General features: G+C 46.1%; 1 protein-coding gene across 1 annotated transcript in view; it reads left to right on the plus strand.

The window, feature by feature from the left end:
- The first annotated feature begins 173 nt into the window (after positions 1-173).
- The window catches only part of ADAMTS3 (ADAM metallopeptidase with thrombospondin type 1 motif 3), a 132,723-nt gene continuing 107,689 nt past the window's right edge, over positions 174-25,207 (plus strand). Inside the window, exons 1-3 of the mRNA XM_028744059.2 lie at positions 174-771; positions 5,426-5,453; positions 14,111-14,517. Coding sequence (XP_028599892.2) covers positions 703-771; positions 5,426-5,453; positions 14,111-14,517 — 504 coding nt within the window. The 5' untranslated portion in view covers positions 174-702. The remainder of the gene's footprint in view (positions 772-5,425; positions 5,454-14,110; positions 14,518-25,207) is intronic.

The raw sequence follows: 25,207 nt of genomic DNA on the forward strand, positions 1-25,207 counted from the left end.
CGCCGGTGCCCGCGCTCCCGTCGGAGCGCAGCCAAAAGCGCTTCCCGCCTCGCCAGAGCGTCGAAGGGACTCCTGGATGTCTCTGGCTGGAGAGGTGGAGCGTGGCCAAGAGGGGCGGACTCCCGAGCGGCGGCTTTATTAGCGCGCCCAGCAGGTTACAATGAGAGGAGCTGGCGAAAGAGGAGGCTGTGCGCTCTCGCCCTTTCCCGGCCGCCTAGGAAGAGACCCCGTGCAGCGGGAGAGGGGAAGGAAGGAAGGGGATCTTCAAAGAGGGCTGGTCCGTGCCTCCAGGCAGGAGTCGCCCACCCTTCTCCCCCGCCTCCTCCGCCCTCCTTGGCTTTCTCCGCCCCTCGCCACGGCTCTGCCTCTCCTCCTCCTGCGCGGCGAAGGAGCTGCTTCGCAAGAGAGCGCAGGCTGCCAGCCGGGACGGGAGCGCGCGCGCTGCGGGCTGTGCAAAGCGCCAAAGAGGACCATCAGGGAATTCTCCCTCCGGCTCCTTGAAATAAATACATTAAAATTGCCCGTTTCTTTTTTTTTTCCATTCAGAAGTGCAATTTTTCATTCCGCACCCCACCCCGCAACATTTAACTTACATTTATTTATTTTATTTTATTTTTAAAAAGTGCATATATAGGCTGTCCTATATCCATCATCCACCATCCATCCTTTTTTTTTTTTTCCATTCGAGAAACTCACTTCGGGATGATTCTCCTGTCATTGTGCTTCACAGCAGCGGCTCTGGTGCAGTTGAAGACTTCAGCTGACGAACAAGTAAGTCCATGAATATCCCGAGAAGCCTGCGGAACAACGCACATCCCTTCCACCACCACCTCCATCTACTACTAATTACTATCATTTATTTATTACTTTATTTATTACTTGATTGATTGAAGGTGATGGTGGGAAGACTTTGTTGTTCCTTTCCAAACTCCGTTCTTCCTGGTGGCTTTTTATAAACCCGCTTTCTTCAGCCACCTCCCCCCCGCCTTCAAAAAAAGAAAAGAAAAGGAAAAACGTTTTGATTGTGTGATGATATCCCTGGCTCCTGCACGGAATTACTGCTTGGCAAAGCAGCCCAGAATTGCCTTAAGGTTCTAATTTGTAGCGTAATAGAAGAACTTTGTTTGTTTCCAACTTTCTCTTCTGCTAACACGGCTTTCTCTCTCTTTTCTTTTCCGTGTGTGTGAGTGTGTGTGTGTGTGTGTAACGGATTGGCTTGTGAGTATTAAATTGCAAGATTCTTAGCAGCTCTTCCTTAGCAGCCCAAGGTGAAGAGGCTGCTGTGCAGATTAACTGCTGTCCTCTAGCCTGGGGGACTGAGTCAGCGGGTGATGGGGATGGGATGTTCTTATTCGTTTCTCTGGGGCGAGCGTGTGCGTGTGAAAGCGTTCATTCCGTGTGCAATTCCGCAGGTGGGAGGGGGGGCTTCTCTTACACGAGCCCCTCCGTGGCTCCCGTTCTCTTCACTGTGGCTTGCGCAAGAGAACTCCCCCACTGAATACTTTCCCTCTGTTAGGGAGTTATGATGCCTTTGGGATCCGTCAAGTAGAGACCAAGGCTGAAGATCTTTTAGCCTGGCAGCACCTGCCCTTCGGAACTCCCTGCCTATTGACAGAAGACAGAATCCCTCTCTGTACTCTTTTCAGCTCCTGTTTAAAACGTTTTTGCTTAGGCAAGCCTACCCGGACACGTGGAAGCTGAGGTTAAAACACAAGCCTTGTTAGTCTATTGTTGGTTTTAATTATATTTCTGGATGTTTTAATACCTGTTTTTAACACTCTTTCACTGGCAATTTTCTAACTGCTTAGAGGGTTTTTTGTTTTCCTTTTTGCAATCAAGTGGCATATACAGTTCATTCAAACAAATAAATAGCAGATTACCAAAGGTCTGGGACCCAATTTAGGTCAGGATCCTAAGTTCACATACCTGAGAGTCATCCCCATTGAATTCAATAGGACTGCGTAGTCATGGTTTGGCGTGCAATGTTGGTTGTGCTTAGAGTAGCCCAGCTGAAATCCATGAGACTGCTTATCTTAAAAAAACATTGTGCATACACCAGGTTGGATCTCGATGTGCAGTACTCATACTCTGGGTAGACCCATTGAAGCCAATGGAACTTCAGTACTCTAAGTATGACACAGTGGAGATGCACTCCAGTGTTCGCACAAATAATAAAATAATTGATTCCTCGCCCCAGTGTAACAAAACTTGGAGACATTGCCATGGAAGAATGAGGAAATCCCAATGAAATAACAGTGGCAAGAAAAACTGATGAGTTATGCAGAGTTGGCTATTCTGACATATAAATTGTGGGATAAGGACAACTGTGGCTTTAAGAAAGAATGGGAGCTTTTTTCCAAATTATTTAAAAAGACAACAAAATGAACTGGCAGGTTTTGAATAAACATACACAAATTTATTGGTTGATAACATGTTAGATAGATAATGTAAGGATATCTAAAATTTTATAACATGCAGAGAATAATACGTGCTGAGGGGTGGGGGGGGATGGAAGGGGGGAATAATGTATGTGATTATATGGTTTGATAATTTGTTATGTTGAGATTGCTAATAAAAATATTTTTTTTAACAAAACAAAACTTGGAGACATTGCCCATGGCACAGAGATATACAGACCTGAGCAAACAGGTCATCCCACCTGCCTCAAGGCTGGCACAGAATTTGTTTTTCCCACGAGGGAAATGGTCCAAAGGATTCATTATTTCTTGGGAGATGTTTGCATCCTTAGCTTACTAGAGAGGCCACCAGAGGTCAGAGAGCATCCTCACTCAAAGGTGAGATGCTCCTGGGCGGCCCAGGTTGGTTCCATTGTAAAACGCATTCAACACATTCCTCTTCTTTGTGCTTTGGGAAGCATGGATGAACCTTTGCAACCTGACTCTTCATTTCCTCTTCCCATCTTTCATGGAATGGTTTAAAAAAAAATTTAGTTTAAAAAAGCTCATTCAAGTCAAAGGGCTCCTCTTCCCACTCATCTGAGAATCCTTGCAATTTTCTCACAGGCTCTTTTCAGTTACAGCTGATACCTAAGAACATCAGAACAGCCCTGCTATATCAGTTCCAAGGTCCATCTAGCGCAGCATCCTATTCTCACGGTCACCAACCAGATCACAGAATCATAGATATGTAGAGCTGGAAGGGATCCCCTCTCCGAAAATGCAACACGGCGTTCCACATCATGTGTGACATCGCACACACTATGTGCTGATGTGTGATATCGCAAGTCCATGTTATGGCGGCAGACACCCACAATCCTGGGGGTGAGATGGAGGCCCTGCCCCAGACAGTACTTTTGCTGGTTGCTGTTAATTTTCCTGAACTTGGGGTTATTTCGCTGCATGTTGGTTGCTGTGAATGCAAATAGGTATGAGATGCAACAGACTTTCAGATTTGCTATGATAATAAAGCCGTCACTTCCCAGAAACTCATTTCCCTCCCTCCCTTTGCTGTCATCTTTGATCAAATAGGTTTTGCGGGCTTTTTGAAGCACTCTCCGCACCTGCAAAACCTGTTCGCTCAGAGATCTAACTGTACTTCCTTTCTCTGCTAGCTCAGTTCTAGGGCAGAAAAAAGAGAGAGACTGCCACTTGTCTTGGTTTCTTTGGCTTTGTGTCCCTGGAGAGTTGTCAGGATTCATGTTTGCTTGTTCCCCCTACACCCTCCATCCCTCAGGAATCGTGGGTTTAATTAGCTCTTAAAGTATTTCTTCAGCCACCAGACTCTAATTTTTTGGCGCAGCACTGCAGCGTTACAGAATGGCCCATTCAGAAATCTGGGTTTATTAGCTCAAGCTGTTTATGTGAAACTTATTATTTATGGAGTCTTATTAGTGCACTGGGTGACAGCTGTTTATTCACTTAAGGGCAGCACCGTCCCTGGATGTGGGGCAGTGGGGGGGGGGCGTTGCGGAAGGCAGAAGGAGGTAGAACAGTGTAGGATAAGCTGGCTAGACCAACTAGTTTGTCCTTTGCAAACATAGCAACTGCTCTGAAGCATGGATCCTCAGTGGACAAAAATAGTATATTTCTGAATACAAATTGCTAGGGACATTGGTGATTGGGAACTGGTAGGGAAGAAGTCTGGGAGGCCAACAGTAGATGGCGCCAAAGCCGGTGGTTGGTGGAGCAAGAGCCAGGGATGGGTAGAGCCACCTAATTCTGGTCTGGTTCCCACCATCCTCTTTGGTGAGTTCCATGGGTGCGAAACTGAGACTGAGGAAGAGGAAGCTGATGGCCGTCCCCTGGGCTGAGACAGGTGAGGGCTAGCTGAGGACAGACTGAGGCTGGTGGGGAGCAGCCTCCACTGGCTAGGGGTGAAAACAGGCAATAAGTAGCTCAGTCAGGAGAGCAGGAGACTTTTAATCTCAGGGTTGTGGGTTCGAGTCCCACGTCAGGCAAAAGATTCGTGCATTTCTGGGGGTTGGACTAGATGGCCCCTCATGTTCCCTTCTAACTCTACAATTCTGTGATTCTATCACCTTTTTTTTTTTTTTTGCTCCGCTTTGTGAGATTTGCTTGGCCCCTGCTGGAATCACAATGCTGATCTAGATGGTCCTTACTTATTCCAGCATCTGGGTGCCCTTGCTTTGTTACTTTCCCAGAAACATACACTGGCTATCTTCATCATGATCAGAAGCAAAGTAGCATTAGCATCATCCCACCCACTCACCCGCAAAAAAGTTCCCTGGTCCAATTCAAAGTGCTTCTTCTTGCCTAATAAAGCAGGGGTGTGGGATTTGTGTACCTCCAGATCTTGTTGAACTACAACTCCCATCCTCCCTGTCTCATTGGCTGCGCTGGCTGGGGGGCTAATGGAAGCTGAAGTCCAGCAACAACTAGAGAGGAACACGTTTCCATCCCCTAAGTGGCTTGGGGTTAGGACATCTGAAGGGCTGCTTCCATTGCAGCCTACTCTGAGGTTCTTTTGAGGTTCCCACCATCGAAATAGGCTAGACTGGTGCTCCCGCAAGCAACAGGGCCTTTTCTGTGACAGCCCCTTCAAGACCCCGATTATGGAACTCCTTTTTTGAATTTCTATTTATGTATTAGATTTATCTCCTGCCTTTCCTCCAAGGAGACCAAGGTGGTGTACCTGGTTCTCCCCCTTCCTTATTTTATCCTGAGAGGCAGTGATTGGCCCTAGTGAGCCTCTTGGCTGAGTTGGGGGGCGGGTTGAACTCTGGTTCCCCCAGATTATGGTCCAGTAGTCTAACCACACTACACCCTGCTGGCGATTTGATTGTTGGACTATTGATTTGGTTTCGCTGTTTTGCCACTCTTCTGTCATTTAATATCAGTTCAATAATTGTTTTATATGTACACCGCTTGGAGTGCCTGAGTGCCAAAAGTTGATCTGTATGTGAGTATAGTTAATGAATAAAACAAATTATTGTTTATTTTTCCAGGCTGCTAAAGAAGACGTTATTCAAACAGGTAAGACCATTCAGTTGTATCTTGTTTGTAGTTTGTATATAAAATACTACTACTACTAACTACTATTTCTACTACTTTATTATTTATATGCCATCCATCTGATTGAGTTGCCTCAGCCACTCTGGACAGCTTCCAACAAAATATTAAAACACAAACTCAAAATATTAAACACAAGATAGAACTATTTACCACTAATATGGCTTTATCACCCTGTGAGACCTTTTTCTTAAAATATAAAATAAATAAATCACCATGTAGTTGATATTCAACCCCAGTTGGCAAGTAATACAGTGGTGCCTCACAAGACGAAATTAATTCGTTCTGCGAGTTTTTTCGTCTTGTGAATTTTTCGTCTTGCGAAACACGGTTTCAAAAGAAGTTCTGGAAAAGCTTCAAAAATCACCAAAGTCTTCAAAAACCTCAAAAAAGGCTACCACACCGCGTGCAACTGCACCTCTTCAAGCAATGCACCCTGGGTATTAACGGTTTTAAGAAAAAGGAAACAAGCTTGCAAGACGTTTTCGTCTTGCAAAGCAAGCCCATAGGGAAATTTGTCTTGCGAAGCAACTCAAAAAACCAAAAACCCTTTCGTCTTGCGAGTTTTCGTCTTGCGAGGCATTCGTCTTGCGAGGTACCACTGTAGTGATACATGTTGGAACTGTGTCAGTCTACTATGGATGGATGGATGGATGGAAGGCAGGCGAGAAAATCAGGGGGGAAATCTTATACATCTTCTTCTTCTTCTTCTTTGGTGATCATTCATAGCCAAGTAAGATTGTCTTCCATAAACACAGTTTTAACAATGAGTATGTAAGTGACTGTGCAGGCCAATTCTGGATCCACATGTCCTTCCACAGTGGGGACGTAGGTTTCCAGGCGGGAGTTGATCACGGTGTGGATTTGCCAAGCATGCCTTCCTCCTAGCACATTTCTCCCTTGTGTCCTGAATTCGAGTGTCTTCAAAGTCCATGACACCTTTGGTAAAGGCTGTTGTGTACAGCTATTAAACAAATGAAAAACAACAAAGCCAGTGGACCTGATGGGATAACTGCCGAAATCTTCAAAACGGGCGGAATTGAACTTACACAACAACTTCACAAGCTCATCGAAAAAATCTGGGAAAGAGAAGAAATCCCAGCAGACTTTAGAGATGCCAAAATTATCAATCTCTTTTTAAAAAAGGTGACAGAACTGATTGTGGAATATTATACATATACAGGAAATGATTGGCCATCTTATCACAATGAAACCTTTACAAATTCTCCACCCTTATAGCTCAGTCCAGACACTGAGGTCCACCTCCGAGGGCCTTCTGGTGGTTCCCTCACTGTGAGAAGTGAAGTTACAGGGAACCAGACAGAGGGCCTTCTTGGCAGTGGCACCCACCCTGTGGAACACCCTCCCAGCCGATTTCAAGGAGATAAATAACTATACAACTTTCAGAAGACATCTTTTAGAAACCCTGTATCAGGAAGTTGCTAATGTTTGAGGTTTTTATATGTGTTGGGAGCTGCCCAGAGTGACTGGGGCAACCCCACCAGATGGGTGGGGTATAATAATAATAATAATAATAATAATAATAATAATAATAATAATAGGGCAGATACCTGTATTTAAACCTGAATGCTGGGCTGGTCGGCCTTTGGCCTGATCCAGCAATCTCTTCTGATGTTCTTATGTAATTATGGGCAGGCGGACTGAGTCCAGTGCCTTGGGGTCCTTCTCCGTCTAGGGAAATGCTCAAAACATGTAGCTCTGGTGGCTCCTGACACAAGGCAGCTGTGCTCAGAGCTGGGGACTCTCACTTCCAGCTTTGGTAGCTGTCAACACTATTGCAAGGCTGTGTGTGGGCAGACGAGCTAACGAAATGCCTATGGGCTTGTAACAGAGGCTCTCGTAACCGTTTCTTAATTTCCCTCCATGTGTGAATCTGGCATCTTGTTTTCCCCATAGCAGGGAAGAAAATGCTCCTGAAATGTCTGTGGATTTTTCAGATTTGTATTCATTCAGCGCTTGCCAACTGGAACCGTATCGTCTTGGGGCAGTGTGGAGGGGGAAGGGCGAGATAAGTTGCCAAGTCAGCCAGTCCTTGAAAGCGAAATCTCTGGTGCCTTTGACCCCTTAATATGGAGGTTTAAACCTGTTTGGTGGCTCTTCTAGCAGGCGAAAGCTCGCATCCCAAACACTTCAAAAGGCTGCCTCAAAGCTTTTGCGATCTCTTTCCGTGACCTTTCGCTCTGAGCTCTTCTCCAGTTTGACAGCTCAGCTCCTCGTATTCTTAGGTGGCCTCGGAGCAAAAAGGACCAGTTTTCTGAAGCGTTATGGTCCTATGACAAGGATGGCCAATTGACAGAAACACAGTCCAGCTGTCTTAAAAGGGAACTGGACAAAACATAGTCCTTCCTTGGCTGCAAGTCACAACAGCTAAATTTGGGCCATCATATTCAGAGGTTATATGCCATGGATAGGGGTGTTAAATAATTCTGATGCAAACAGGAATGGAAATTGCCATTTTTTTTCATTATGATCCTGTGGCATTTCTCCGCATTTGCACAAATTTCTCCTAGCATACACATTTTGGCATGCAATTTCATTTGAAATACACATTTTTAAACACAATATTCCCAATATAACACATTTCCTTTGTCAGTATTTGCATCCTTATCCATTCTTCCCCACAATGTAGACAATTTTGTGTGTGCTATTTGACTGGCGAGCTGCATCGCAAAATTCAGAGAAGTGCAAATTTGGGAGGAAAGTGCAAATTAAGTAGATTCGCATTCACATTCTAACTGAACCAATTTTCTCCTCCGTTGCTAATCACCCACAACAAATCCCTGTAAACAAATAGGCATATCTTTTTTTTCCCCTTTTCCTGAAAGCACCCATAGTCTGTGGCTTAATGTCAGTGGCGTGCGGTGAAATATTTCGTAGAGGCAAAATTAGGGCCAGAGGCACCAGATTGTGAGGGCAATGGTGTGGGGGGTGATGTCACACACAAGATGTACTGATGTCCTGATGTTGGGGGCATGAACATCGTGCCTCTTTAAGCTGGGCAGAAGGTTCCTGGGCTTTGGGAAGGAGACACAAGGATAACATTTAGAGGACTAGACTGGTCTCCTTGGTCCACTGACCTAATGTGTGTCCTCCCCTTTGCGAGGCACCTGTCTACACAGGCTCCATCAATGTGACACTCTTACTGCTAAATGGTTGTGGTTTTCTTCAAGCACCGATATGCTCGGCAATACACAATCAGGGCCATGGTCCCCTGCCCCAAGGAGCTTACAGCATCTACACCATTAGGGTGATTGGGGCACTACCGCATCGACCTCACTCAGTCCTCACTTCTCTGCCTTCTTATCCACAGTCAGGGAGTGTCTCTGACTGGCCTTGTATCTGCCTTCTCTTCCTGTTGGTCTCTGTGCTTCTCGCCCCAGCAATACCAGCCACCACTGGCCTACAGTCATCCAGCGAATCTGATTATGGCACCTCGCCATCTGGGAGGGAGGGATTTGCGTGGCAAAAGTAGACTTCTAGGCATCCAAACTGAAGAATTATATATATATATATATATATATGTGTGTGTGTGTGTGTGTGTGTGTGTGTATATATATATATATATATATATATATATATATATATATATATATATATGTATGTATATATGCTGAATTATGGAGCTACATCTTTCATGCTCATATATAATTTAAAGCAAAGAGCAATTCTCATGCATCATCCGATGACATATTGCTAACAATAAAAAAACCCCACGTATTTTTAGCTTTTGCGGTTAGGGAAGAAACAATCTTGGATGTGTGCAGGGTAGTTTGTGTTGCAAAGCCCTTTTGGCTCAGCCCTCTCTGCTCTCGGCTCTCTCATTCTGCCTGGCATGTGGAGCCGGGAGGTGATAGAATTCTGATAGCACTGACGAGTTTCTGACAAGATCTTGGCTTTCGAACTTCGCGGGATGACATTGGCCAGCTGCCTTTAGGAGAGGCCTTGCGAAGCTTCCTTGATGACTCCCTGTAGGCCGAACCAGACATACTGGGGTGATAAATGAGACCCTTTTAAGTTCTGAATCAACGGGGGAATTTTAAGTGGCCCCTTGGGAGTTGTCATCTCTGGCTGAACAGGGAAATGTACTTCCAGGACTATTAGGCTATTAGATTTCATAGATTTTCTCTCTCTCTCTCCCTCTCTCTCTCTCGTTCAATCTAAACATGCTTACATTTTTTAAATTAATATTTTATTAAGAGAATTTCATATATATATAAAAAAAGAGTGAGAAAAAATGAAAGAAAGAAAAAGTAATTGGGAATAAAAAAAAATGCCATTACATGTTTAGCATGTTTACATTAGGAGTAAAAAGGTAAAGGTACCCCTGACTCTGGGGTTGCGCGCTCATCTCGCTCTATAGGCCGAGGGAGCTGGCATTTGTCAGCAGACAGCTGCCAGGTCATGAGGCCAGCATGACTAAGCCACTTCTGGTGAACCAGAGCAGCGCACGGAAACACCATTTACCTTCCCGCCGGAGCGGTACCTATTTATCTACTTGCACTTTGACGTGCTTTCGAACTGCTAGGTGGGCAGGAGCAGGGACCGAGCAATGGGAGCTCACCCCATCGTGGGGATTTGAACTGCCGACCTTCTGATCGGCAAGCCCAAGAGGCTCAGTGGTTTAGACCACAGCGCCACCCGCGTCCCTTACATCAGCAGTACATCCTGCTTATTTTATTGGGACTTACTGCCAAGAAAAGGATGCATAGGATAGCCTTATGTGTCTGTGCACCACATTGTGCGATTGGTTGTGCAGGGCAGGGCTTCCTTGCCCTCCAATGTTTTATTCAAGTTGGCACCAAGTTGGTAGCCAAAGTGGTGGAACAAGAACTGAAGAAGAGCCTGATGGATCCGGCCAATGGCCCCTCTCATCCAACATCCTGTTCTCACAGTGACCACCCAGATCCCTGTGGAGAACCTGCAAGCAGGACCCAAGGACAAGATCCTTTCCCTTTCTTGCAGTTTCCAGCAACGTTGCTGGCTCCAGCTGTGGAGGTGGAGCAGAGCCATAGGTGATGGTTGTGACCTTTAAAGCCCTTCACGGCCTAGGACCCTCGTACCTATGGGACCGCCTCTCCTGGTATGCCCTGCGGAGGACCTTAAGGTCCATAAATAGCGACACCCTGGAGGAGACTCTTGAGAGTCCCATGGACTGCAAGAAGATCAAACGCATCCATTCTTAAGGAAATCAGCCCTGAGTGCTCACTGGAAGGACAGATCGTGAAGCTGAGGCTCCAGTACTTTGGCCACCTCATGAGAAGAGAAGACTCCCTGGAGAAGACACTGATGCTGGGAAAGACGGAGGGCACAAGGAGAAGGGGGCGACAGAGGACGAGATGGTTGGATAGTGTTTTCGAGGTTACCAGCATGAGTTTGACCAAACTGCGGGAGGTAGTGGAGGACAGAGGTGCCTGGCGTGCTCTGGTCCATGGGGTCACGAAGAGTCGGACACGACTAAACGACTAAACAACAACAACAAAGAGGTCCAAGGCCCTAAGGAAGTCAGATTAGCCTCAACTAGAGCCAGGGCCTTTTCAACACTGGCTCCGGCCTGCTGGAACGCTCTGTCTCATGAGACCAAGGCCCTGCGGGATCTGATTTCTTTCCGCAGGGCCTGTAAGACAGAGTTGTTCCGCCTGGTCTTTGACTTGGAATCAACTTGATCCCCTTCCCCTCTTTCCTTTTTCCTTTCTCTTTCTGTGATGGAACTCCTATTTGGGGACCTCCCTGGCTTTTTTCTGGCCCATGTAGGACCAGTCTGGATAGTTGGCCTTGGTGAAGATTTGATGTTTTCTCCCCCAAAACAGTTTTTGATCTGGGCTTCCACTGAAATGAGGCTGCATTTTAATGTTGTATTTTAATCTTGTTTTTATGTTGTATTTTAATCAATTGTTTTTATACCTGACATTAGCCGCCCTGAGCCCGGTCTTGGCTGGGGAGGGTGGGGTATAAATAAAACTACTCCTTCTTCTTCTTCTTCTTCTTCTTCTTCTTCTTCTTCTTCTTCTTCTTCTTCTTCTTCTTCTTGCCATCATGGCTAGAACCTCCAATAACTGTCTCTTCTCTATGAATTTGTCCAATCCTCTTTTGTAGCCATCTTAGTTGGTGGCTATCCTGTGGGATGGGGTTCCACAGTCTAACTCTGCAACGACTGTAGAGGTGCTTCATTTTATCTGTCCCAAATCTTTCAGCATCCAGCTTTATTGATGTCCACAAGTTCTCGTGTTATGAGAGACCACGAGTTGCAATGAGCTCTGATAACGTGAATGAGATGACACATGCAAGTTAACTCCAGTAAGGTTGATGGGATCGACTTGGGTGGTCCAGCAGACCTGATTTCTTGACTTTTTTTTTTGCTCCCTCTGGGAATTCTGCTAAAAAGTTGTAACACTTAAAAAAAAATGCCTTCCTTTTGCTTAATTATATGTTTTGGAATGCTTCCTTATGAGAATACGATGTGCTTTCTTGAGCAAAACCTTACAATGTAACCGTTTTGCAACTGTAGCAGAAATGAGGAGTCTGAGAAACAAAATCAGGACAATTTTAAAATCCCTTATGCTGCACTCTGGAGTACTTATTTGGCTCTTCCACTGGAATCAATGGCTGCTTCCAAGTTTAAAAACTTGTGCGTAAGCATTTTCACTCTTATCTTCTTCTTCCCCCTTTTTACTATTATTGGCTATTAGCAGAGCTCCTAATTAGCTAAAGAGGATGTGCTGGGACTGATCTGTGGGAGAGAATGAAGAGAGGGGGAAATACTGTTTTCCACCACCAATGGATGGAATTGCATTTCCATAGGCTGTAGACTCTGGAAAAGGGACAAAGGACAACAGCTGAGAAGCCTGGATGTATTCAGAGTTTAAGCATGCCACATTTAATTTTAATTGCCTTTGACTACTTAAAGGGTGGGGTGGGGGCAACAGCCTTCCATTTCTGTGTTTATGGATCCCGGGAAGCTCTCTGCTGACTGCAGACAATCCTGCAGGCGTCTCCTTCTCTCCTATTTTATTCTCACCTCCTCATACGTAGCTGGTTCTGCTCCTTGACGAGCTCGCTTTCTTCCCTTCTCCCCGCATGCTGAAATGTGGGGAGAGGGTTACAGGACTTCCAAAAAGCTGTTTTTGAACTGTAGCTGAAAGGCTGAAACTAACCATCATCCTAAAGGGAAATGTCTATACAGGGGACTCCCTCTGCTGCTATTCATGCAGTGAGGTGTTTTTTTCAATGCATTCAGTGCTGGCACATCAGATCACTGTTGTTTGTGCTGTGTCATTTGAAAAGGATTGTGTTGTTGTTGTTGTTGTTGTTGTTGTTGTTGTTGTTATTAAATACCTCGCCCATCTGGCTGGGCTTCCCCACCCACTCTGGGCAGCTTCCAACAAAATATTAAAATACAGTAATGCATCAGACATGAATCCCTAAAACAGGGCTGCCTTCAGATGTCTTCTAAAAGTCAGGTAGTTATTTATCTCTTTGACATCTGGTGGGAGGGTGTTCCACAGGGCGGGTGCCACTACCGAGAAGGCCCTCTGCCTGGTTCCCTGTAACTTGGCTTCTCACAGTGAGGGAACCGTCAGAAAGCCCTCGGCGCTGGAACTCAGTGTCTGGGCAGAGCAATAGAGGTGGAGACGCTCCTTCAGGTATACTGGACCAAGGTTGTTTAGGGCTTTAAAGGTCAGCACCAACACTTTAAATTGTGCTCGGAACAGTGGCGTAGCGTGGGTTGTCAGCACCCGGGGCAAGGCAAGTAATTTGCGCCCCCTAACCCGCGGATTTGCACCCCCTAACCCGTGGATTTGCACCCCCTAACCTGTGGATTTGCCCTAACCCCAGATGTTGCGCCCGGTGCGGCCGGCCCCCCCTGCACCCCCCACACTACGCCACTGGCTCGGAAACGTACTGGGAGCCAATGTAGGTCTTTCAAGACTGGTGTTATGTGGTCTTGGCGGCCGCTCCCAGTCACCAGTCTAGCTGCCGCATTCTGGGTTAGTTGTAGTTTCTGGGTCACCTTCAAAGGCAGCCCCACATAGAGCACATTGCAGTAGTCAAAGCAGGAGATAACCAGAGCATGCACCACCCTGGTTAGACAGTCTGTGGGCAGGTAGGGTCTCAGCCTGCGTACCAGATGGAACTGGTAAACAGCTGCCCTGGACACAGAATTGACCTGCACTTCCAGGGACAGCTGTAGTCCAAAATGATTCCCTGGCTGTGCACCTGGTCCTTCAGAGGCACAGTTACCCCATTCAGGACCAGGGAGTCCTCCATACCCGCCTGCATCCTGTCCCCCAAAAACAGTACTTCTGTCTTGTCAGGATTAAACCTCAATCTGTTAGCTGCCATCCATCCTCTAACCACCTCCAGACACCGCCTTCGGATGGACTAGATGTCATGGATGCTTTTAGCTGAGATTCCTTCATTGCAGGAGGTTGGACTAGATGACCCACGGGTACCTTCCAAGTCTACAATTCTGTGATTCTATGCTTCAAAGTCTTTGAACTGATCCAAAAGGGTTCTTCTTATGATGCTATGAAGGGCAATATTGATGGCTGTGTCTGCTCTGTTAGACATTGGTATAAATGCTGCCTTTTGTCTTTTAACAGAAACATCAGAACACAAGCTAAAACAGTATGTCTTAGCAACCCCGATCAGCACCAGAGCGGATGGAAGTTACATCTCCCATAGAGTTTCCGCAAGCCATTCAAGAAGAGCCGTGAGAGATGTATCGGCAAGCCCCAAGCAACTATATTTCAATGTATCTGCATTTGGAAGGGAGTTCCATCTTAGACTGAGGCCTAACACTCATCTAATAGCTCCCGGGGCGGTGGTGGAGTGGTACGAAGACTCTGTGGAAACAAGAAACGGAACAGACGGTGTTGGCCTGGGTCAGAGTGGGACTGTCACCGAAAGAATATGGAAAAAAGAATCATTATCGACCAACTGTGCTTACATTGGAGATCTTGTGGATATCCCAAGCGCTTCAGTTGCTATTAGCAACTGCGATGGTCTGGTAAGATATGCATTTTCATTACTGATAGTGTCAATATTTGTGGTTGTTTCTGTCACAAACATCATCAGTAACTCATAATAGCTTAAAGGATGCTTCCTTCCCCACAGACCTTTCTCAGGTGCTGAGATCTTGGTAGTTCCCCTACCCTCAGAGACTCAGGGGGTGGCATCCCCTGGGAGAGCCTTCTCTGTGGTGGCCCCTAAGCTGTGGAACTCCCTCCCCACAGAGATGCACCCAGCGCCTTAAATTTACAGCTTCTGGCAAATGCTGAAGACACACTTCTTTACTTTGGCTTTTAACACTTGTGATGCACATGTTTTCAGGACCCACCTTATTTCTATGGTTGTTAAATTGTCCTAAATTACTTTTAATATTGCATTTTGATGTTGGACCACAGCTCCCATCATCCCTGACCACTGTTCCTGCTAGCTAGGGATGATGGGAATTGTAGTCCAACAACAGCTGGGGACCCACGTTTGAGAAATACTGCACTGGGACCTTAGGATGAAGGATGGGCAAGAAATAAATATATAAATTTGGAATATTTTCCAAATGGGATGGGGGAATTTTTCTCTGTGTTGGAACTCTTTTCATGTTTAGCTGTTTGCATCTGAATACACGAAGCTTCATTGCTTCAGTCAACATGACAGTTGTTCTTCAGTGTTATGGGGAAAATGTATTTCCTTCTCTCACTACCCAGGATCCTTTTCACTGGTGAGGCTAGAGGTCAAGGGCCCCTCCCCTCTTCTCTGCCCTTCTTCCAAAGCAGGGGTGGTGAACCCAACCCCCTCTCCTCAGATGTTTTTGGACTCCAACTCCCATAAGCCACAACCAGCAGCAAGGATGGGATTTGTAGTAGAGGTCCACAGGTTCTCTGCCACTGTATCTAAAGAGTTCAGAGTCATTCGCGTATCACTTTTATGTTTGGTCTGCCATGCAAACAAAACTCAAGGGACGATGCCTACTCACCTTCAGCAGTCGTGCTTCATTATGGGATAAGACAATTAAATTTGTCTGCACCATTCCATGCCCTTTGCAGTGCACCATGGGAGATGGATGTAGCTTTGATTCAAAATCTCAGTTCACGTCGAGATGACAGCTTCCCTCTTGGTTGATTTAGTGCTGGAATCTGTCGGGTCTCCTGGAAGAGATTCTGGTGGTGGTGGGGAACTGGTGTGGTGTAGTGGTTAGAGTGTTTGGTTAGGGCTGGAGAGATGGAAATTCAAATCCTGCACAAGCTTTGAGCCAGTGACTGTTTTGCAGTGTAGCTTACATTAGAGGCTTATTGTGAGAATGAAATGGAGTGGGAAAATCCTTGAGCTCATTGGGGGGGGGGGTGTGTGTAAATAAATAATAATAATAAATAAATTTTATTTATATCCTGCCCTCCCCAGCCGAAGCTGGGCTCAGGGCGGCTAACAACAATCAAATAACCAAATAGTTGAATAATCACACATTCTAAAATATTTCATTATAAAAATTAATTAAAATCAAATTGATGGCAACCAAAATACTGTGCAGGTTGCCAGAGGAGGGAGTCAGGCTGCGCCCTGACCAAAGGCCTGGTGGAACAACTCTGTCTTGCAGGCCCTGCAGGAGACCATGCGAGTGGGTATTTAGAAAACTTGAATGGTTATGGTGGCCCATATCAGGAAAGCAGAGCTGTGCACGGACCCCTGATATGTGAATTGGGTCAATTCACTCAGCGTCACCCAGGGGACTTTCATCTTGCACCGGATCCATCCCTGAAGAAAGAGGGCAGGGCTAAAGGTTTTTTAAACCCTATTTGAACATAGAGTTGAACCACTGGGTTTCGAAAAGGTTGGGTGGGGTTGCCTTAGCTCCATACTAGAGCTGATTCTCAAGTCCAACAGCTCTTAAGCAGAAGGATCCAATCCTGCACTGTGTGGATCGTAGCTCCTTTGTGAACCAAGGATGTTTAAACTCAATTCGAACGATGCCTGGCTCAGTGCAAATAGTCCATTTCGGCTCAGTATTCGGGCCTCTGGTGAATCCAGCACACAGCCGTCCTGGAAAAGCTGTCACAAAAGACAGATAATGATATTAAAATGTGCAGTTAGTCTGAATGGCTCCATGAGGTTTCATTGCATCCAAATTTGTCAGTCTTGTCCTTGCTAGTACTTCTGAAACAGTATTGCATTTGCATTATTATTGTTGTTCTTCATTTTAAAGTGATAATAATATTTGTCATTGAAGTTGAGTGTCGATGTGTTTTTTTGCTAACATTTGGTGTTCAGTCTTGGAATGCCCTTTCTCTGTCCTGCGGTACCTAGTGCAAAGCTGAATATCATGCCCAATAAACTGGTGTTTATTTATTTATTTAAAAAACAACCTCGTGAAAATTCATCAGCATTTGAATGCAAATTCTGAAGGACCGCTTTGTTCCAGTGCATGTTTAGTTTCAGAATGAGTGCATTAATTTCAGAATGAGTGCAATTCCTCCCTCATCCCTAGGGATAAGTTTCAAAAGGACCTGAGAATTAGCTGATGGGGAGTGTAATGGTTCTAGGGGTTGCTCGTGCGTAAATCGTCGCCACACCTGGCTGGGTTGCCTGGGTGAACCCTTTCTGTCTGGACAGCCACTCGCCCGTGGCTGTCTCAATCGCTGGCAGAATCTGTCAGTGGGCATTTCTTGAACTTCTTCCAGCAAAGAAGCTCTTTGACGCCTAGTCTCCGCCTAGTCTCCCTGCACGGAAGCCTTCTGCGCAGGGAGGGTGTGGGCATCGGAGGACCCGTGCTCTCCCCACTGGTCCCCGGCGAGGAGTCTTGGAGCCACCTCGCCGATTCCCCCATCTGCCCCCCTCCTCCACTGGTACTACGCTGATTTCCTTCCCCAGAAGATGTGCTGCTTCTCTCCCTCCCGGGACGCTCCCCGGAACCCCTCTGGAGCCCTCCCTCTCCCTCAGGCTCCGATGGCAGTTCCCTGACAGGGAGGTAGGTGCTGATACTATCAGGGAACCTGGAGTCCTCCCAGACCTTCAGTTTCAATATTCTCTCTCTCTCGGATTTTGCATTTTTAGAATGGCAACTGTGGACAATGAGCAAGGGAGCTACATAATTCCTTTACTTTTCAGGTCAGCCTTGGTTATAATGGCCACTTGGACTGAATCCTTAGAGGCCACATACGGTACCTTTTCCCCATAGGTGTGCATTGCTGGATAGCAATACCAAGCCATGGCTCGCCTGTGAGATCCCTGACTGTGTGTTGCAACCAGGAAAATGCTTTGCAAGCTCAATTTGCAAAGCTGATTTGTGCAAGTCCCTTCAAAACCAAACACGAACATTGTTGCTGGGGATGTACATGGGTTGCTCTGCTTGAGCAATATCTTGGAACGAGAGATGGACCCTTGGCAGGGTCTAAGCATTTGGGAATCTCGTAATGTAGAAAGTCAGTCCTGTCTTTAAAGCGGACGCAAAACAGAGGGCAGCTGAGGTGAGAGAAAATGAGGGTCAAATGACAAGACAGTGAGAGGAACAATAAAGGCACCAGAAAAACATGCAATTAGTCGAACCATCTGAAATAATGAAACCGCAGATGATCAAAACATGTTAATTCTGCGTGCTTTTTCATCTCTTATAGTTTGGAGCCCAATCAAGGGCCATTCATGACGTTGTTGCCCAGCAATGCACAAACTGCAGATTGGGGGCATAGCAATTTGTGCACTGGAAAAGAACTTATGAAGAGTCCTCCTAGATCAGGCCAAAGACCCCATCCGGTCCAGTGTCCTGTTTCTAGAATGGTCATCCATATGCTTCTGGAAAGCCCACCAGCAAAAACCCAGGAGCGACAGCACTCTCACCAGGCGTGCCAACTCCTAGGGGCAGAGGGGTCTTTGGCACCTTCTATGTTGAGGAGCGGAGGAGGCTGAGCGTGCTTAGGTTCAATGGTTGTCTCCTCCTGAGCATGAGAGAAGAAGCCACACCACGCCAGGCTTTGCGCTTGGCTTCCTCCGGACGATGCAAAATCCTGCATTGTCCGTATTACGTCACGAGAGCACGCCTCGTGTTGCCCCCCAATCTTGGGTGCAAGACAGTACCTCTGACTCTCACCACTTGTAACTCCAAGCAACTGTTATTCAGAGGCATACTGCCCCTGACAGTACAGGCAAAACATGGTCTGTGTCTTGTAGCCACTGCCATCTAGGAGAACAGGACTATTTCTAATCCTCTTTCAAAGCCAGCCAAGTTGGGAGCCCTCACTACCTCCTGTGAGAGCAAGCTCCATAGTTTAACTGTTATTTATTGTTGTTTTCATGGCCATCTTTAGCATATGTGGCGCCGGGGTGCAAAAAATTACCCAGTGCCCCCAATTGCAGAAAGATCAGGTATTTGTTTTGTTAAAAGCATTTCAAAACCACTTCGCAGTTCGAAAACCTCAAAGCGGAATACACCGTGTATGTTATAAAGGCAATATCCATTAAAACAAACAGAAAACATACCAGTTAAACAACAGCATAAAAACCTGTAAAAGCATGGGGAGGCAAGTGAAACAGAGATTCTGGGGTTTTATCCACATAAACAAGGGTCCAATCTTATAGGTCAGGGGAAGGTTGGGCGCCACGATACGTCTTTGCCAGATGACTGGAGCAACTGATAGCTGCTGCTTTAGGTGTGGCAGAGGGAATGGGCAACAGCAGAAAATGACCCTTCTCAGGTCACCACTGTATGATATTCTGTAAGGCAAGAAAGAAAGAAAGAAAGAAAGAAAGAAAGAAAGAAAGAAAGAAAGAAAGAAAGACAGTCTCTCATGGGTCCATTTTATTAAAATGAAAAACGCAGAAGACATGCCAACAGTGTCCCAGTGATAACAGCTTTCCTGGCATTAAGTTGCTGCTGAATCCCAGATTTGTGTTTGTGTGTGTGTGTTGTGTTCTGCTAGAACTTAGTTATTACCCAGAGTATGTGCAACTGACATTTTAGAAGGAAGGTGGGGGCAAGAATTGCAGAACTGGCTTTAGACAAAGACTCTCCTTCCTATCTTTTGGCTGACGTCTGCTAGCTGGTGGCCCAATATTGATCCGATAAAGAGCCAACGAATCAATATGTTAATTGAATCCTGTGGTCATTCCAGCATCGATTCAGAATCCACTCAGCTCCCCAGAAGCATCGTGATGAATAGTTTATTGTTACTAGAATCCATCTTTTTGAAACGAATGTCTTGTTAGTCTTCCTCTCCCCCTAGTTTTTGGCTCAAAGTGTTTGCTGAGACAGCTTAGCTCACCACTGTATTTTGAAGTTTAAGCTCGCTCCGTCCTGTTCAGTTTCAGCTCACTGGGGAACGTTTTCCAACCTGAGGGCCACTCTCCTGTCTGGGCAGGCTTCTGAGGGCCACATGCCAATGGTGGGTGTGGCCAGAGGAAAAAGCGGGTGGGGACAAGTGTAATTTTGTGCAATCTACATGCGCTCACACACCTTTCTCTCTCTCCCCTAGCAGAAACAAAAGGCCTGTTTGCAGTTCAAGGACACATTCCAGCTGGGCAAGAGGATAGCCTTAGGCAAACTCGGCCCTCCAGATGCTTTGAGACTACAATTCCCATCATCCCTGACCACTGATCCTGTTAGCTAGGGATGATGGGAGTTGTAGTCCCAAAACATCTGGAGGGCCAAGTTTGCCTATGACTGGCTTAGTGGGTAGGGCATGAGATTCTCCATCTCAGGGTTGTGGGTTCAAGCTCCATGTTGGGCGAAAGATCCCTTTGTTGCAGGGGGTTGGACTAGATGACCCCCGTGGTCCCTTCAAACACTATGATTCTAAAACCACTTTTGGTACAAAGCAAGTGCCAATGCTGGCGTGTGGCCAGTGGAATCTTTAGCATACGCGCTGCCAGGGTGCAAAGATCTGCCCAGCGGCCCCAAGTCTGACAAGCACCACCATTGTGAATGACAAGCGCCGCCGCTGGCACGCCACGTCTTTGGTAAATGAGCGCACAAAGTCGAAAGTCCTTTAGTGAAACAGTAGGTATACATTTCGGTAATATCTAGGTATAACACCGGTCTTGAAAGACCTACACTGGTTCCCAGTACGTTTCCGAGCACAATTCAAAGTGTTGGTGCAGACCTTTAAAGCCCTAAACGGCCTCAGTCCAGTATACCTGAAGGAGCGTCTCCACCCCCATCGTTCTGCCCGGACACTGAGGGCCTTCTGGCGGTTCCCTCACTGTGAGAAGCCAAGTTACAGGGAACCAGGCAGAGGGCCTTCTCGGTAGTGGCACCCGCCCTGTGGAACGCCCTCCCACCAGATGTCAAAGAGAACAACAACTACCAGACTTTTAGAAGACATCTGAAGGCAGCCCTGTTTAGGGAAGCTTTTAATGTTTAATAGGTTATTGTATTTTGGTGTTCTGTTGGAAGCTGCCCAGAGTGGCTGGGGAAACCCAGCCAGATGGGTGGGGTATAAATATATTATTATTATTATTATTATTATTATTATTATTATTATTATTATTATTATTAGATTTTCTAGCTTGATCAAAATTATCTATTATTTTTATTATTTATTTTATTTATTATTTCAAAACAGGTAGACAGATAAGAGCTTAGGCGGCTTCAGCGGTGGGTGCCTGGCACCCTCCAGAATTCGGCGCCCAGGTGCCCTGCACCCCTTGCACCCCTGGGTAAAAATGGCCCTGCATGTGGCCCGGCTAGAGAAAGAGAAGCCTGGAGATCTTCTTTCACCCACTCTCTGCATGAGGCTTCCTCAGCCTTGTTGTTTGTTAATAAATTGCTTTCTGGTGGCACTTTTGGAGAGTCTGCAGTGCAGTGTTATAGTCCCTTTCAAATTAATTAGACTAAGTGTGCTGACTGGTCATTTTGTTTCCTAAGTGAATAATGCTGGCAATAATTAAAAGTTACTAGTCTGCCCCCCTACACCCCACCCCCAGTGAAGCTAACTCAGTGGGGACAAGCAGAAGAGGAAAAAAGAGGTCTATCCTATCTTCAGGAGCCTGCTAAATTTCAATACTGGTTCCCTCCTCTTTCAGCCCACTTGGTTTTCTGGTAGAACCGCTTTGCAAAAAATGTGCATATTAGGCAAAATTGCATCCCCAAAGTGTGTTTGTTGGGAGAAAATTCATTCTGAAAGCTGATGTGGAGAACTGGAGCTAAGTTTGGAAAAATGAAGAATGAAGAGAACCAAAAATGGATATATTTGCCCATCCTTCACTTCTGGGGTCACGTGCCTTTCATCCAAGTCTGCTTTGCTGAGCTGTTCTCTTTTCGGCTTTCCTTCTGCATCTAGTGCGAACATGTATGACTCCTGGTCCAGAAGGGGTGTACATGCAGTAGGGATACATGAAATATCCTTCTAAACATGTATACCTGCTAGAGCACTCCCCCTCCCCCACTGAGAAATCTCCTGGGGTTTTTCTTTTTTCTTTTTTTCACCCCACTTCAGAAAATTAGGCTTGCATCCAACCGCCTTGAAAATGAACTGGGAAAAACAAAAAGTGGATCTCTTTTCAACCATCCTTTGCCCAAGTGGATGTGTGAATCGACCCCAAATATCTGAAAGACCATCTCTTTCCTTTCTTGGGTTTCTAAGCAGTGGAGACTGGTCTTTTAGAGTGAATGGGCCATTGGGACCAAAAACATCAGTCAGCCTGCAGCCAGCCTGCTCCAGCCTTCTTTGTTACAACCAGTCCAGGGTCTAGCAGTCAGTTTCTTCCTCCTTGGTCTCAGGTGTTGCTCCTATACAACTCAGCAGGAGGAAGATGAGGGCAAACTTAAAATTACTAGGCTAGTCTTGTCATTGACCTTGGCTCCACCCATTGTTGGTCTTCTGTCCTACCAGTTTTTATTGGAACTAGTGACTGCTGGTGTTAACATTGGCAGAGGGACCTTCATAGTTAGGCTACTCTCAGATGTGCAGGGAATGGTGGCCGATGGAAGCAGAGGCATTTCTCTGTGGAAGCCCCTGTTAGAATTCCTGCTCCATGATTGCAGTCATGGGATTGTTGTCTTTCACATGACGGTATATGTTTTGACTCCACAAGTGACGGAGACAGGATGTTTGAGTTACTGTGTTCCATGAAGTGGGACTATTGTCCTTTGTTCTTTTTCTCTTTGCCGTCTGATGCTAGAGAGAAAGGGAGCCATGTTGCAGTGCTCCGTGTGTGTTTATATGTAAACTGTGTGTGTTTATATGTAAAGTAGATTAGCCAAAATGCTGAGTTGCTGAGGTCTGTTACGCAACTGCGAAGACTCTGCAGATCCCTAAGTGTGCCAGTGTCTGTTGGCATTGGTCGCTGTGATGTTTGGGCTGAAGAAAGTTTTTGAAGCTCCCGAATGAAAGACCAGGAGGGAGAGAACATGCTAGTCGGGCATGTGTCTCTACCAGGGTCCTACTTGAGTGTAGACTGAGCTCCTGACAGCCCCTACATTGTGGAACTCCCTCCCCAAAGAGATATATCCAGCATCTTTGACTGTTAAGGTGCTTTGTTTTACTCACCTCTTTCGCCAAATTAATACTGTTCTGTTCCATAGGAGGGCAGTCATAGAATCTTAGAGTTAGAAGGGATCCCAAGGATCAACTGGTCCAACCCCCTGCAATGCAGGAATCTCAGATAAAGCATCCATGACAGATGGCCATCCAAACTCTGCTTAAAAATCTCCAAGGAAGGAGAGTCCATTACCTCCCAAGGGAGACCGTTGCACTCTCAAACAGTTCTTACTGTTAGAAAGTTTTTGTGATGTTTAGTCAGAATCTCCTTTCTTGTAACTTGAATCCGTTGGTTCGAGCCCTACCCTCCGGAGCAGGAAAAAAGAAACTTGCTCCATCTTCCCTTTGACAGCCCTTTAGACATTTGAAGATGGCTATCATATCTCCTCTCAGTCTTCTCTTTTCCAATCCTGTCCATCTGTCATTGTAATGGTTATCTCCATTTTCATAACTATATATTATGCCGCTGTTACCTAACCTAGGACCCTAAGCAGAAATATAGGCAAGAAATCTTATAAACAAGTAAATAAACTGAAACATTCCCCCCCCCCCCGCATTTAATCCGTTGGATTGGGTTTCAACCAGGAACTTGCATACCACAAGAAGTTCACAGATCAGACTAAACATCTCTCCCCGCTGCACCTCCAATTCCTCGTTCCGTTCAGCTTGGAGGCATTGTGGTTTTTCTGTCCCATGTAAACTGTTCTCTCTGGGCACAAACCTGCTTCCTTTTTCAGCTGAGAAGGAGAGTTCTCCTTGATTTTGGTGCAGTCTCTTGTTCTTGGCCCTCTCTGGCCTTCCTTCGCTTTGTTGCCATGCCTGGTTCTTCCTACGCTTGAATCTGATCCCTGGTTTCACATGCCAAAATCACCTCCCTCCCCCCCTTCGTCTTCAAAAGCTCTCTCTCTCTCCTCCCTCCTCCCTCCAAACGTTCTCTTAAGAAATTGCTGAAGACTTGCCCTTTCCATGGTGACTCCCAGAGCTTATAGTCTGTGCTGGAGAGAAGCACCCTATCATAGAACCATAGAACTGTAGAGTTGGAAGGGACCCTGAACATCATCTAGTCCAACCCCTTGCAATGCAGGAATCTCAGCTAAAGCATCCCTGACCCACCCATGCTCTGCATAAAACCCTCCAATGAAGGAGAGTCCACAACCTCCCAAGGGAGACTGTCCAGCCATCAAACAGCTATTACTTTCAGAAAGTTCTTCCTGATATTTTGTTGGAATTTCCCTTCTTGTAACTTGAAGCCATTGGTTCGAGTCCTACCCTCCAGAGCAGGAGAAAACAAGCGTGTCCCCTCTTCCATGTGACAGCCCTTGAGATATTTGAAGATGGTTGATCAGATGGACTTATATAAGTTAATGTTTTAAGGCAGAGGTAAGGTACCTTTTAGAGGTCAAAGGCCACATTCCCATCTGGGTAACCTTTTGGGGGCCACATGTTTGGTTGGTGGGGCCGGAGGCAAAAGTAGGCAGAGCAGCATATGTGTTTTTTCCCCTTTCTTCAGGAGGCTCAACTCTAGACACCCTCCTACACCTCTGGAGGGAGACAGGTCACCATCCCTTCATTAAGGAAACATCTATTCTTCACCATTAGTTTAGTAGGTTGTGATGCTCTAGGACAGAGGTTCTCAACCTGTAGGTCCCCAGATGTTGTTGGACTACAACTCCCATCACCCCTAGCTAGCAAGGCCAGAGCTCAGGGATGATGGGAGTTGCAGTCCAACAACATCTGGGGACCCACAGGTTGAGAACCGCTGCTCTAGGACTCCAACTTCCACCATTCTCAATCATTGACCATTGACCAGGAATGGTGAGAGTTGTGGACCATCAACCTCTGGGTGGTCACCAGCCACAAAGTAGACAATAGCCAGATAGATCACTGATCAATGAGCACTCTGTGCCCTCTGAGCATGCTCAGTCCTTGCTAGATTACTTGCATTTACTCCCCACCCCTCAACTAAATAATTTTCGTACTTCTGCAAAGCTTAGGGTTCCTTCTGTGCCATTTTGCCAACCCAGTGAAAACTGAGCTTGCTGTTATTAAATACATTGCAACTGGGTGGAATGTGCTATGAAATCAGAGTCCCCTTCTTTCCGCTGTGTACTATTGCGCAGATTAAAACTTTGCATTCATATTTTTTTCCTCCTGTTATACAGTTCATCTCTCTTTTTTTTATAATTTGGGGGTGGGGAGAAGTGTGATTCACCCGACCCCAGTCAACCTTCA

This window comes from Podarcis muralis, chromosome 9 (assembly GCF_964188315.1).
Source record: "Podarcis muralis chromosome 9, rPodMur119.hap1.1, whole genome shotgun sequence".
Lineage (NCBI taxonomy): Eukaryota > Metazoa > Chordata > Lepidosauria > Squamata > Lacertidae > Podarcis > Podarcis muralis.